Source organism: Palaemon carinicauda, chromosome 37, assembly GCF_036898095.1.
Source record: "Palaemon carinicauda isolate YSFRI2023 chromosome 37, ASM3689809v2, whole genome shotgun sequence".
Classification (NCBI taxonomy): domain Eukaryota; kingdom Metazoa; phylum Arthropoda; class Malacostraca; order Decapoda; family Palaemonidae; genus Palaemon; species Palaemon carinicauda.
This window is the reverse complement of record NC_090761.1, coordinates 20,953,644-20,968,445: the sequence shown is the minus strand read 5'-3', so window position 1 is coordinate 20,968,445 and position 14,802 is coordinate 20,953,644. Positions and strand designations below refer to the sequence as shown.

At 37.7% G+C, this 14,802-nt stretch overlaps 2 protein-coding genes across 4 annotated transcripts in view; one reads left to right on the top strand and one right to left on the bottom strand.

Annotated features, from left to right (window-relative positions):
* Positions 1-3,922, bottom strand: part of LOC137629000 (major facilitator superfamily domain-containing protein 6-like) — a 62,355-nt gene extending 58,433 nt beyond the window's left edge. Inside the window, exon 1 of the mRNA XM_068360253.1 lies at positions 3,744-3,922. The gene's annotated coding sequence lies outside the window, so the exon portion shown is untranslated. The remainder of the gene's footprint in view (positions 1-3,743) is intronic.
* LOC137629483 (spermatogenesis-defective protein 39 homolog) overlaps positions 1-14,802 on the top strand; it is a 225,620-nt gene that overhangs the window by 93,355 nt on the left and 117,463 nt on the right. For 2 of the 3 annotated variants that reach the window (XM_068360816.1, XM_068360817.1), the window contains exon 2: positions 10,075-10,167. In XM_068360816.1, coding sequence (XP_068216917.1) covers positions 10,087-10,167 — 81 coding nt within the window. In that variant the 5' untranslated portion in view covers positions 10,075-10,086. Of the gene's footprint in view, positions 1-7,354; positions 7,389-10,074; positions 10,168-14,802 lie in introns of those variants that run through there. The other variant, XM_068360815.1, reaches the window with a different exon arrangement.

Genomic DNA, 14,802 nt, shown 5'->3' with positions numbered 1-14,802 from the left:
ACCAGGGTGCCTGAGTGTACCCTCAAGCAAGAGAAATCTAACCCAAGACAGTGGAAGACCATGGTACAGAGGCTATGACACTACCCAAGACTAGATAACAATGGTTTGATTTTGGAGTGTCCTTCTCCTAGAAGAGCTGCTTACCGTAGCTATAGAGTCTCTTCCACCCCTAACAAGATAGTGGCCACTGAACAATTACAGTGCAGTAATCCCTTGTGTGAAGAAGAATTGTTTGGTAATCTCAGTCTTGTTAGATGTAGTAGGACAGAGGAGAATTAAGTAAAGAATAGGCCAGACTATTCGATGTCTGTTTGTAAGTAAAGGGAAAATGAACCGTAACCAGAGAGAAGGTTCCATTCCCTCCAGTGTAGTTTTGTTTGGCCAGTCAAAAGACCCCATAACTCTCTAGCGGTAGTATTTCAACAGGTGGCTAGTGCCCTGGCCAACCTACTACCTATCCCATAATCAGAATCCAGAATCCTCTCTCGCTTCTATAGAAGATTCCATCTCTGCAATAACCCTGACCTTGGACCACTGACACTGACCGCCATATCGAAGTGTTCACATTCGCTATTCGCATGGAACTCCGGCAAACAGCTCGTAAATCTGTCAGGATTGATACTGACAAGTGAGCTCGCCATTCGCATGAATCGACCCACTGGTTCAAAGTTGTACCAGGAACTGTTGCAAGTTGCACTGGCACTAAATGATTTTATACGTTAATGGTAGATAGCTGCCGAAGAAAGTAGATATCGTTATTTTGGTTTTTTATCATTGTTACTGTGGTTGGAGAGGTTTCGTGCAACATTTTGACTGCGCTGTCATTTTAAATACGCTTGTAAACCTCACCCTTTTTATTTTAATATTTTGACTTTTCAAGTCATTTTTCAAACTGTAAAGTGTAATATATTTTTTTTGTGATTCTCTCTGTAAAATAGAAACTTTTTAGCAATTTACAAATAACCCGATAAAGTCTTAGAGTTAAAAGATAAAGATGTTATCAATTTCAACGTATTTACTCTTATGACTATTATTATCATGAACTGTTCTTAAAAAAAAATCACACAAAAAAAGCTTAACGAAAAGGCAGACCCAAATATGAGTAGAAAACGGAAAAATATATAAACATATATATACATAGAAAAAGCTACAATTGTCAGAAGAATGTGTAATTGAAAAGTTTAACCTTAAAATGTGTAATCTTAAAAACAACTTGAAAGCCCTCTCAGAGTGCAGACCTCCGCCACGGTAGCTTATTTCTGAACCTTTTGCTCGACTTTGATCTTGAGCTTTGACCTAGGACTTTCAAAATTGGATAATTTCCACGTCTCAACATAACAATTAATCCCCGAAATTTTCATTACTCTATGAGTAAAATTGTGATCAGGAAGTTCACAAACAGACAAAAAGGGGCGAAAACATAACCTCCTCCCAACTTCGTTGGCAGAGTTAAAAACGCACAACAAACCACTGTTCTCTGGCCTTGGATAGTGACATAACCTCTGTACCATGGTCTTTCACTGTCTTGGAGTAGAGGTTTCTTGCTTGAGGATACACTCGGACAAACTTATTTCTTTTTTTTTAAGTTTTTTATAGTTTATATATGAAAGATTTATTTTAATGTTGTTACTGTTGTTAAAATATTTTATTTTAATTGTTCGTTACTTCTCTTTTAGTTTTCTTATCTCCGTTCCTCACTGTGCTATTTTCCTTGTTGGAGCCCTCGGGCTTATAGCATCCTGTTTTTCCAACTAGGCTTGTAACTTAGCAAGTAATAATAATAATAATAATAATAATAATAATAATAATAATAATAATAATAATAATAATAATAGGGCTGTAGCTTAGCGATTAATAATAATAATAATAATAATAATAATAATAATATAGGGTTGTAGCTTAATAATAATAATAATAATAATAATAATAGTAATAATAACGGGGTTGTAGCTTAGCGATTCATAATAATAATAATAATAATAATAATAATAATAATAATAATAATAATAACAATAACGGGGTTGTAGCTTAGCGAGTAATAATAATAATAATAATAATAATAATAATAACAATAACAGGCTGTAGCTTAACGAGTAATAATAATAATAATAATAATAATAATAATAATAATAATTTGCAATGTTCCCGTCAGAAGACGAGTGACGAAATCGGACGAGTTACTGCAGACGGGGATGTCCAAAGAAAGGCGATACAACTAATAAAAAAACACAATAGATTCAATCATCTATCTGACGAGGAATCAAGGGTCTCGCCCCCATATCACTGACGGGCTATACATTCTAGCCGATGTTGAAATGAAGAATAGGACCTTGAGAAAAGGGGTCCATCCAGGTTTCCCGTTCCTTCATTATTCATTAAGGATATATTATTATTATTATTATTATTATTATTATTATTATTATTATTATTATTATTATTACTAGCCAAGCTACAACCCTAGTTGGAAAAGCAAGATGCTATAATCCCAAGGGCTCCAATAGGAAAAATTAGCCCATTGAGGAAAGGAAATAAGGAAATAAATAAATGATGAGAAAAATTAACAATAAATTATTCTAAAAACGGTAACAACGTCAAAACAGATATGTCATATATAAACTATAAAAAGACTTATGTCAGTCTGTTCAACATTAAAACATTTGCTGTAACTTTGAACTTTTGAAGTTCTACTGATTCAACAACCCGATTAGGAAGATCATTCCACAACTTGGTCACAGCTGGAATAAAACTTTTAGAATATCTGCGTATTATTATTTTAAAGATCATCTTAATCTAACTAGAATATGATGAAATATGAGTCATAAACTCTGAGACGATGTTGAAATGAAGACAGGTCCTTTAGAAAAGGGGTCCGTCAAGGTTTCCCGGTTCCTTCATTATTCATTAAGGATAAATCTGCATATTATTCATATCATTCTTTTAAAGATCTTAATCTAGCTAGAATATGATGAAATATGTAATAAGTCAAATTTTGTGCCGATGTTGAAATGAAGAACATGACCTTGAGAAAAGAGTTTTATGTCCCCTTGTAATTAAAATTCATTAACGATAAATCTGAATATTCGTTTAAAGATTATCATAATCTAACCTAAAATATCATATATTTAATATTGATTGTTTATAATTTCTCTTGTAGTTTGTTTATGTCCTTGTTTCCTTTCCTCGCTGGGCTATTTTTTCCTTATAGCATCTTGCTTTTCCGATTAGGGTTATAGCTTAGCTTGTAATAATGATAATATTATAATAATAAACAAGTGGTAAAATATCAGGGAGCGCCGACCTCCGCCAATGCAGCTTAGTTCCGGATAATCCTCGTCACTGCCTAAATCTAATCCATTCTAAGTGAAATTTTCATCAAAGTTCATCCATAACTTTTTGAGTTAGGCTGGTGACAAACAAACAAAGGTGAAAACATAACCTCCTTGACGGAGGTAATAATAATTCATAAACTTTGTTCATCCTGATGGATTGTCTCACTGGAATCTCGCTTATTTGTGTATGCATGACACCGAATTCCTTTGGAAATCTTTTTTGTAATTCAACCCTCGAAGGAGGTAATGAAGATAAACCAGTAAATTCAATTATCACTAATAATCTATCAGAGACTTTGAAAAGTAAATGAAACATATAAAGAAAGAGAATTAAAAAAAGAAGTCCAATATAAAAGTGAAATAATGTTATCAATTAAAAACCGTCCTTAAAAGTGTCAGTCAAAAACCACTCACCGTCTTTCAATGATCTTAATCAGCGCATGATGCCCTCGACGGTTTTGACGTATCTCTCAGAATTCCGAAAAAAAAGTCTTTTTATTATAAAAATTCTAACAAGTAATTTTTTCCCAGCACGGCACCGAGTCATGAAGCGAGGGCTTAGTAAGAGAAGGATATCTCGTAGTGTCACTTCACTCCCAACATAGAGTTAACTGAGCCTGAATGAAAGGGAGACTGGAGTCTCTCTCTCTCTCTCTCTCTCTCTCTCTCTCTCTCTCTCTCTCTCTCTCTCTCTCTCTCATTCAAGAAGTCATTTGAAAACTCCGGGCCTGGTACTAGTCTCGCAGAACTATTTTAACCCTGATTTTCGAATGATAACAAGGTTCACGGTATTACGTTGTTATGTTGCAGCCAAATTACACGAAATACTTTTAAAAAATTTATGGAATTTTATGAATGCTTAAATTGGAATTGCGGGTAAAATGAGAAATGGTGACGATATGAGGAAATATAATCTATTTAAAGAGTGAAAGGGATTTCTCTTGCCATTTGTTATCTAGTCACTAAGATTACATGAATGCATGTATTTATAATTAATTTATGGGTCACTAGCACTAAGTGCATCTTAGTTTAATCTAGGTTTAAAAATATAAGTTAGAGGAACCGTTAGAAAGAAAAAGTCAGCTCACGTTAGATGATTGATATGGACCCGCCCGAGAATTAGTTCACTCGACTTCAGTGAAGGGTTGGATTTAAACCCAAAACAAGTAAACAAGTAAACACAAAACACGCACACGACCGTAGAATAAAAGGATAGAGGGTAAGTTAACAACAGATCACTTTACAACTAAATTCTGCAACTGACGATAATAATTACTGAGGAATGCCGTATAACTTTTTGATAAGTTCTGCTTGAAGGATTACATTAAAGTATTGGGTAAAGTGGTAGGTAAAGATGATACCAAGTTGATACACCAATTAAATGAGAATGGTAAAACTATAATTCCAGTTGAATATACTGTGAAAATTGTATTGGGGGAAATGTAATTCAAGATGTTTTAGCCCAAAATTGTGCGCTATTGTAACTGACAAAGCTGATACTAGGCTATATGTGGGAAGACAGTAACCCTTACCAGAAACATAAGAATAGAAGCCTTGTTACATGTTAATGAAAAGATATTCTCCAGGTTGGCCAGAACACCAGCCACCAGTTGAGATACTCCCGCTAGAGAGCTAGGGGTTCCTTTGACTGGTCACACATTGGATCCTTCTCTCTGGTCACGGTTCACTTTCCCTTTGCCTACACATACACCGAATAGTCTGGCCTATACTTTACAGATTCTCTTGTGTCCTCATACACCAGACAACACTGAGATTACCAAACAATTCCTCTTCATCCAAGGGGTTAACTACTGCGCTGTAATTGTTCAGGTGCTACTTTCCTCTTGGTAAGGGTAGAAGTGACTTTAGCTATGATAAGGAGCTCTTCTAGGAGAAGGATACCCCAAAATCAAACCATTGCTCTCTTGTCTTCGGTAGTGCCATAGCCTCTGTACCATGGCCTTCCACTGTCTTGGGTTAGAGTTCTCTTGCTTGAAGGTACACTGGGGCACACTTTTTTTTTATCTTATATCTCTTCCTCTTGTTTTGTTAAAGTTTTTTTAGTTAATAAAGGAGATATTTATTTGAATGTTGTTATTATTCTTAAAATATTTTATTTTTCCTTGTTTCTTTTCCCCATGGGCTGTTTTCCCTGTTAGAGCTCCTGAGCTTATAGCATCGTGCTTTTCCAACTAGGATTGTAGCTTAGCAAGTAATAATAATAATAATAATAATAATAATAATAATAATAACGTATACAAAGGAGAGAAATTCATTAGCGACTGCCACACTATGGAAGTACTTGAGAAATTTCCTTTTTGCACTACTCTTGAGAAATCAGCGGTTTTGATTAAAAGACATACAAAAAGAAATTAGAAAGATTAAATTGCTGGCTATAAAAGGAAAGATTGAAACAGCATATTAGAAAATACCCAGGAGGATAGTACTTTGAAAAAGTAGACCATAGTCTTAGCTTAAGTAAAATTAGAAGCGAAAAAAATAATGATGTAGATGTGGGTTTTCCCTGCTGTATGGGACCGGAAAAGCAGCCATCAAAGTAAAAAGTAAAGGAAGTATGGAGACGTTAACAAAGTAGGAATATTAGTATTACAGGTAAGTATATATATATATATATATATATATATATATATATATATATATATACATATATATATTTATATATATATATATATATATATATATATATATATATATATATATATATATATATATATATACATATATATATATATTTATACATATATGTATATATGTGTGTGTATATATATATATATATATATATATTTATATATATATATATATATATATATATATATATTGAGAAGTGTGATGTTTTCAAAAGAAAAGAAAAGAATTTGTGAAAGTGAATTCGATACAAGATAATTAAATGAATGTTAGAGCCCGTTGCAAATACACATTATTTGGGGTCAATACCTGACATATGTCCAGTAGAATATAGAGTATAATAATTTGACGCTTTTTCTTAATTTATTTTACTTCAGATGATAACGGTTAGTTAAAGAGATAGTGGAAGACCAAATATAAGAACTGCTTGGTGAATAGCGAAAAAGGCTTTTAGAAATATGCAAAACGCTTGATATTAATATTGAAGAGGTAAGAAATTGTAGAATGCAAAGAACTCAAGAAATAATGAAAGGTAAAGTTGGAAAGTAAATTAAGAGAGTAATAAAAGAAAATAAAGCAGAAATGTCAATGTTGAGATTTGTTAATGGTAATGGAATGATCTTCCTAATCGGGTAGTTGAATCGGTAGAACTTCAAAAGTTCAGACTTGCAGCAAATGAATTTATGTTTAACAAGCTGACATAAGTCTCTTTATATAATTTATATAGGAAAGTTCTGTTTTGATATTGTTACTGTTCTTGAAATATTTAATTTTCGTTGCTCGGGACTTCTCTTGTAGTTTATTTATTTCCTTTTTTTCACAGGGCTAGTTTTCCCTGGTGGAGCCCCCTGGGCTTATAGCATCCTGCTTTTCCAACTAGGGTTGTAGCTTAGCTAGTAATAATAATAATAATAATAATAATAATAATAATAAATAATAATAGGTGAACGAATTTTCTAAAATAAAAACACGATAATAATTTTGTAATTGCTGGATGTAGATGAAAATTAAAAGACATTTTGTAGATTAAAAAGCTAGAACCAAGTAAAGTTTGAACATTTTCTAACGGCATATGTACACACACACACACACACACACACATATATATATATATATATATATATATATATATATATATATATATATATATATATATATATATATATATATATATATATAGTGATGATAATGAAATAGAAAAGCTATGCTATATGTGATTAAAGACAAAACAAAATGAAAAAGAGAAATATTCAAACTCAAGTATCACCCCACTAGCATCTAAGGCGCCGTTGTATGGGCCACGCCTCAACATAGATGCTGGACTACTACTGAAGCTCACTGCTCACACAATGTAAACAGACCAGAGAAACGTCACGGTCATCAACACATCCGTACGGGTCGCCCTTGATATTGGTAAACAAAGTTGAACTTTTTTTTTTCTTTTTTTTTTTTTAATTAAACGACACTAGTCTATATTAAAACAATGTCTGATAATCTTAGGTAGCCCATTTCTAAATCAGAGCATAGGCTCAATCGTATACTGAATTGCCATATAACCCAGAATGCATACTGTACATTCTATAATAAAGCCCATTGTGTATAGTTGGTATTCTCTAAAAGTAATCTAAGCGAACTGCATTTCAACATATAATGGGAAAGATGTGGAATTATTTTCTTGCCAACATTTGTAGCATCATGGTCAAATAAGGATGAATGTAGCATTGTTCCAGTTTGGAATGCGAGAGGCAACTTGAAGATTTACTTATTGGTTAATGTTTGCTGACTAAGTAGGTTTTAAGTCAACATTAAATGTTGCTAATGACTTCCTTTACCGCATTAAGCTCCTTGGCTAACTTTGGCAAAGCACCGATTTTCATGATCATTATTGCTGTTTCTTTTGGTAATAGTTTGGTGGATTAATAAGGGTAGGTTTGTAGATTGGCGGACATGAGTCGGCTCAAGCATAGAAAACCCAAATATAAAACCATTTTACTGAATCAAAAAGATGTGTCTAAACCTTAACCTTACCTATGCCAATAGGTCATTTGTGTTTGGGGCTAATGCCCCATGTGATTCCCTGTTATCTCTACTAGTACTAACATTCGGCAAACTATTCCTTTATAAAATAAAACTTCATATTGTTCCTTCACAAGTACAAACAATTGTCCTTTAGTAGGAGCATAGCTTCACTGAAGCTAGAATGGTTGTTGAAAATTTAATGGGGTAATTATAAGTACCAACAGGTGGCAGTCAGCTAGACACTCACTATTGACTTAAGCCATAATCAGTACACCTACTCTTGCTTGCTGTCTCACAAATTTTTGCTATTTTAATATATTTTCTTTCTCTTCTATGCGAGCATCATTTTTGGTTTCAAAGATCTTGACCTGAAGAAGGCTGGCAAGAAGGTCTCCTCCTGCTCTTCTTCTGCCTTATCTTCGTTAGATTCTTCAGACGCTACCACTCCTAAGAAGATGATATCATCGAAGAAGACCTGGAAGACTAATTGAGAGGAGTCGCATAAGACTCACGCCAATCTCTAACCACTTATGCATGAGAAAGATGGCGAAGTACAGAGAACCTACACATACCTGGAAGGTGTCTGGGTATGTGGTACAGGTGCATACGCGTCTACTACTTGTGCTTGGTATGTACCAAACCGAACACGCGTAGTGTTGGTTGGGATGAAGGGCCCAGCCCTTCTTTGTCCCTTTTCCCGGGATGCTTGACCAGTCTTTTTTTTTCTTGGAATAGAAAGGAAAGAGATGTGGGTTGAGAACCAACTTAGGGTGGAAAAGTTCTGGGTATGTGATACAGAGACTTACACTTCCGCTATCGGTATTTAATCTCGTTCCAAACCAAGGACGCCCAATGTCGGTCAGATGAATGGACGATTGAGGTAAACCTCAGTCTCTCTTCCTAAAGATACTAATGCTTAAAGGGAGAGAAATTGGCTTTTGATGGGTTTAGAGGACCCAGTGATTGCTCCTCTTTTAAGAATGACGAGTCATTTCCAACGTGGATGTGATCAGGATTACGATCCTCGGTCTCTCAGTGATTGTTCAGTGTGTGATCAGTCAACGAATGTTTATTCTCCTTATGACGTGACTCCTGGGACACAGGTAACTCTCCCACGCACTTGAGTGAACGAGATCACCTGTTACCTATTCTTTCCCCACATGGCCAGTCCACACCCGGGAAACTTGTTCTCACGATCAGGAATAGGAACAATTGATCACCCAAGACTGCTCCTAGCTCTCTCAGTAGCATCGAAATACCCCTTCCCGTGCAAACGATCGGTAGAAAAATTCTTCATCACTAAATAATTGGCATGCACGTAACGCGTCTTCGTTCCTCCTGATAACATGCTCATTTTTGCACTTCATCGATCGGCCCTCTTTCAACCTCTTCTGGGTATACTTCTGGTCCTGATCTCAGATTGTGCATATTCTGAAAGAAAAAGAAAATTTCTTCTTAGGGAGTTGCTGACTTCTGTTTTCAACAGCCCAGTGATACCTGACTCCAGTCCAGTGCTGGTAGAAGAGGAGAATCCTGACACTGAGTTTTGCTTGTCGATGCTCTTCAACTCATTAGTGAGTTCAATAACCTTGTAGAGGTTACAGTGGCTCCTGTGAAAGTGTGCTTGACAGTCATTGATCAAAGACCTCGCTCAAGTTGCCATAGTTGGAACTTATTCGTGTGGCATTGGACAGAGGGAATTCTCAGATCTTTGGACCTGAGAAATATTCAAGACCCAGTGCAGCTTTGCCCTGGTCTAAAGCCTTGACGGCTGCCAGAAGGATGGCTATCGCTCAGATAGTCAGAACTTCTAGTTCCTTGAGGGCAGGTTCTTCCTCTCGGTCTCCACCACTTCCTTTTGTCCTTCAAAGGAAGTACTATGAGATTGAAGGGAACCCCATTCCATATAAATAACTCCAGGTTTGTATTAGTTAGGGAAAAATAGAAAATGATCTCTGAATTTGTCATATTAGTCTCAGGTTTGTGTAGTTAAGAAATATAAAAAACTTAAAAAAAAAATTGTATTTAAAAAAAAGTAAAATATTTGCCTAATTGATAATATGTTCTTTTTTACTTTCAGTATTATTTGGTGATGAATCGTGCTGAAAATGATGCGTACTGGGGATCCACCGAAACAGCATCCTCTGCCCTTGACAATTTCTTTGATGAAGATGTAAGTCCTGTTCATGATTTCTTCTTTCAGTTTATCTCTGGATTTTTTATCTTTGTTTGTTTTTGTATATGATAGTTAAATGGCAAAGTAGAAGTTCAAACTTTGGTGTCTAGACTTTATGCCATTATTTATTTCTTGAAAAAGGAACTATTTTTCAAACCTAACAGTCTTTTTTTTTTCTCAGCTTGACTTTTGAAAAAAATCATCAATCTAAGTACCTAGGATTAAGTGTTGCCTCTACATATACATATTGAATGTTACTTGGATGTTTTATGATTCTTATAGATAGACAGACAAGAATTGTAATTAAGGTGACAGTGGTGTTTGTACAGTCACTGGTTTTCTGTGCACTAACAATGAGGTGTGTAATCACCATTTAGTGTGCCGGCTCATCCACACACACATAGCCAATTTTGTTGTCATAGAAAGCAAGGAGCACAAGAAAAGAGACAGCAAAGTGATGATGGTTGAGTGACACGAAAAAGAAAAACTCTTCGCATTCTTCTTCTGAAATTGTGCAGTGTTGTTATCGATAAAATATCAAAATCAATATTGGATATTTCAAATACCTTTTTTTAAAATGAATAGTGGTTACCTTTGAGTCCAGAGTCTCTTAACTTCAGAAATAATAGTAACAACAATTCTGCTCTTTGAGGAATTGGTCCTATTCTGGGGTGAGATTGTCCACTTCCTCAGGGGTCAGGATGCTGGCTGATGCACATACTTTTAACCTGAGAAGTGCAACAGAGGGATCTTTCCTGCAAGCCTGTCTCTCTTCTCTGCATTGTCAATATAGTAGGAGAGTTTCAGGCTCTTCATAATGTCAAAATTTTGAGATATTGAGGTTTTATCACCTTTGTCGTCTTAGATTGTATGGTGAATACAAAGTACTGTACCAGTCGGTCTCGAACACCAGTTTAGGACCTTCTCAGTTATATCCCGCTGTTTAAGCTAACACAAAGATGCCTAGTGTTATGTAGGGAACTGTAATGCTTCTCGAGGAGGACTTGGCACGTTGCGTGTGGGTATCGTAGCCTTTTCATTACCCTGAGCTGGAAGATGAAGGAAGTGTTCAGATAATGTTCCTTCTGCTTGGTAAGATTGCTTGCTTGCAGATGCAATTTTGGTCAGTGCATACCTCTGCCATCTCAGGGAAGAACTCAAATGCCTAATTTTCAATATTAAACTTAGCCGGTGATTATATAAGCTGCAACTCTGTTGCTCGACAGAAAACTCTACGTTCAAAATACGCCAGCGACCGCTACGCAGGTAGGGGGTGTACATCAACAGCGCCATCTGTCGAGCAGGTACTCAGTACTCAATGTAAACACAGAACCAATTTTCTCTCTGTCGGGCTACCGGCAAGACCTACTAATTCGCTGTTACTAACTGGATTTGTTTTCACAACTATTTGGTGAAGTACACTATTCTAGTTTTGAGCTTTCGCTATGCAGGTGTTTTATCTTCATCTCAAAACTTGAACTCGTTTTGGATAGATTTAATTAGGGTGACAAAGAGAGTATGGACTCTCTTTCACTTTTAAATGGCCGACCCTTCCCTTAGACGGAAGTGTGTTTAGGTTTTTAGTAATTTTGCTTAACACGTTATAGATCTATATATTTTATATCTCTCCGCCGTTATTAGGCCTCTTCGATTAACTTTCCATTTATTATAAACATATAAAAATAAATTTTTATGTTTTGTTTATATGCGACCTTTCCTGATAGTAGGCGGTCCTAACTTGGAACCGAAGTTAATCAACGTTGAGCCCGTTATATCGTATATAGCCTTTATAGAATTTAAAACTTTTTAAATTTAATGTTTTATGAAAGAATTTCTTTGATAGTCTTCGTACTGTTTTCAAAGATGAACTAACGTTTAGTTTTTTAGACTACGCAGTTGTTGACGTTCAGGACGTTCAACATGCGCTCTATCGTTACGATAGAGAGAGAGTGTATCACGGTTTCACTTTGCAGTAAGAGTAAATCGATTCTGACGTTTTGTTCATTCTTTCTTAGCTTAAATGTTTTAAATTCTAAATTAAAGGAGCTTTTTATTTGGAAAACCTTTCAGTTTTTTCCTTTAGTCAAATAACATGTTTTTTTTGACGATATATAATTGGGCTCTTCTCTTAGGTGCGAAATCAAGAGAGAAAGAGAGAGAGATAGAGACGGAGGGAGAGAGAGGAGAGAAAACGTTCCGTTCAAGCGGGTAACGTTGTTCTCGTGTTACTCTCGTCCCTAGTCGCTGTACGGGGAAGAAGGTAAAACGTTTCTAGGGTTTTATTCTTGTCCCCAGGCTATGTGCGATGAGAGATTGTAAACGTAGTTTATTTGAACTAGTGTTTAGTCTCTTTCCCAGCCACTGAATTTTTTATCTTTATATATGTTTTCTGTTTTTTGCTAGTATTAATGAACTGCATTATACGACTGATTTCACAATTACTACCTTTTAATGAAGGGTAGAATTGCGTGTTTCAGGTAGAAATCAGTAAAAGTTTTGATTTCAGTGAAATAAGTGCAAAACAGAAAATCGATAAAGTGATATGCGCAAAGTGTTACAGTGTTGCGTCCGAGGGTTCGTCTGTTCGTGCCTGTCGTTCACCTAGTCCGGGACCTCTTGCAAGCTCCCAAGCCCAGGGGAGAAGTAATGTCGAACGACTTATGGGTTCGTCAGGCCTTGATCAACGAACAGACGTTTTTCCCTCTGTGGTTTCGGGCGTATCTACCCAAGATCGCCCCACCCACTCTAAGACGAGAGAGCCCATTTATTCCTCGTCTGCGGAAGAGGTTTCTCGTAAGAAACCAGGGACCAAGGTCTCGCGGCTTATTAAGCGCAAGTCGGTCCCTTCCGCGCAAGTCCAACGGCCCCGTTGTAGCCACTGGGTCAGTTCGGACTCGCTGCAGTCTTCCGACGACTGCTCACCTCCTAAGAGAGGCAAAGCGGTACCGCATCAGGCAGTCACACCGTCTGTTGCCGCACCTGCTCCTGTAGACCCTAAGTGGTCTTTGCTGCAGACCATGCAGTCTCAGTTAACGTCATTGATGCGGGACTTTCGTGCGGAGAAGGTTGACACTGCACCAACCTCTAGCCTACAACCAACCACGGTTGTGCGTCCTGTGGACGCTGAGGCGACCTTCTGCCGCACTCCAGCTGAGAGAGTCCCGCCACCCATGCGTTCCAGTGTACCCTGCCAGCCGCATGTTGACGTTCAGTAACGCACGGAACCTTCCGTTGACGTTCGAGAGGTACAACAACATTCTAAGTTGTTTTGTTTTGACGCGGTGCGTCAACCTCCGCATTCTAGAGTTGTTTTGACTGCTCAGTCTAGACAGTCAAAGCAGTCTCGAGTGGACACTGTATGTCCTCACGCACCTGTTGTGGTTGACAGTTCAGTTGTTGACAGTTCACAGACTGTCAAGCAGTTACATGACGTTGCCTTCTGGTCTGCTACTAATGCACCAGTGAGAGACTCACTGAGGTAACCTAGCTGTTATCGGACAAGGTTCCTGTAGATGAGGAAGTTGCTGTTCTCCCTCCTACTGATATTCCCTTGAGGACTCTGTCATTTGGAGAGGAGCTTTAAGCTGCTTAGCCTCCTATGGACTTTAATTAAATCATGATGATTTTTTAAGGATCTTAGTCCGGATCTTGTAACTGCTGCTCCTCGTTCGCCTAAAGGTCAGAACTTACACTAGGCCTAGCTACTTCGAAGCCGTTGTTTTTAAGCTAGTGCTCTCTCGCTCTCCTAGAGAGCGTTACGTTGGCTAGGCGACTGGTTTTTGCACCAGGAGGAGTTTTAGGGATACAGCCTTTGATTTCCCTTCTTTTAAACTGGCTTTTAGAGCGAGAGTCTGATAGGACACGAGAGAAGTTCTCGGCTTGGGAGTTCATGCCTCTGCCCAAATAGACTTCTCAATTCTGGTAGACTCGCCCTGGCGCCTAGCCAGGAGACGCTCCAAGTTGTTTACAGGTCAACTTCTCAACTTTTGTCGAGCCTTTGAAGTTTTGCTGTACTATTATGTCACACATAACAAGGCTTTCAGGGATGGTAAATGGTTCCACCTCAGTCGCTAACCCCGTCTGTTGCCACACCTGCTCCCGTAGACCCTAAATGGGCTTTGCTGCAAGACATGCAGTCCAAGCTTGCGTCCTTGATAGAGGACTTAAATGCGGAGAAGAACCTTCTGGCCAACAACCTTCCAACCGGTCGGTTGTGCGCCCTGTTGACGCTGAGGTAACCTACTCGCGTCTGCCAGTTGAGGTGGTTCCTCCTTCTGGCCAACAACCTTCCAACCGGTCGGTTGTGCGCCCTGTTGACGCTGAGGTAACCTACTCGCGTCTGCCAGTTGAGGTGGTTCCTCCACCGATGCGACCCAGTGTGGGTTGCCAGTCGCACGTTGACGTTAAGCGACGCTCGGAGGTGGTTGTTGACGTTCAGGACGTTCAACAACCAGCAGAGGTGACTTGTTGTGACGCAGTGCGTCAACCTCAGCAACCCAGTAGGGTGTTGACTGCACAACCCAGACAGTCTAGACAGTTTCGGGTTGACGCTGTACTTCCTCGCGCTCCCATGGTTGTTGACAGTTCACAGACTGTGCAGCAGTTCCATGATATTGCGTCCGGCTCCGTCAC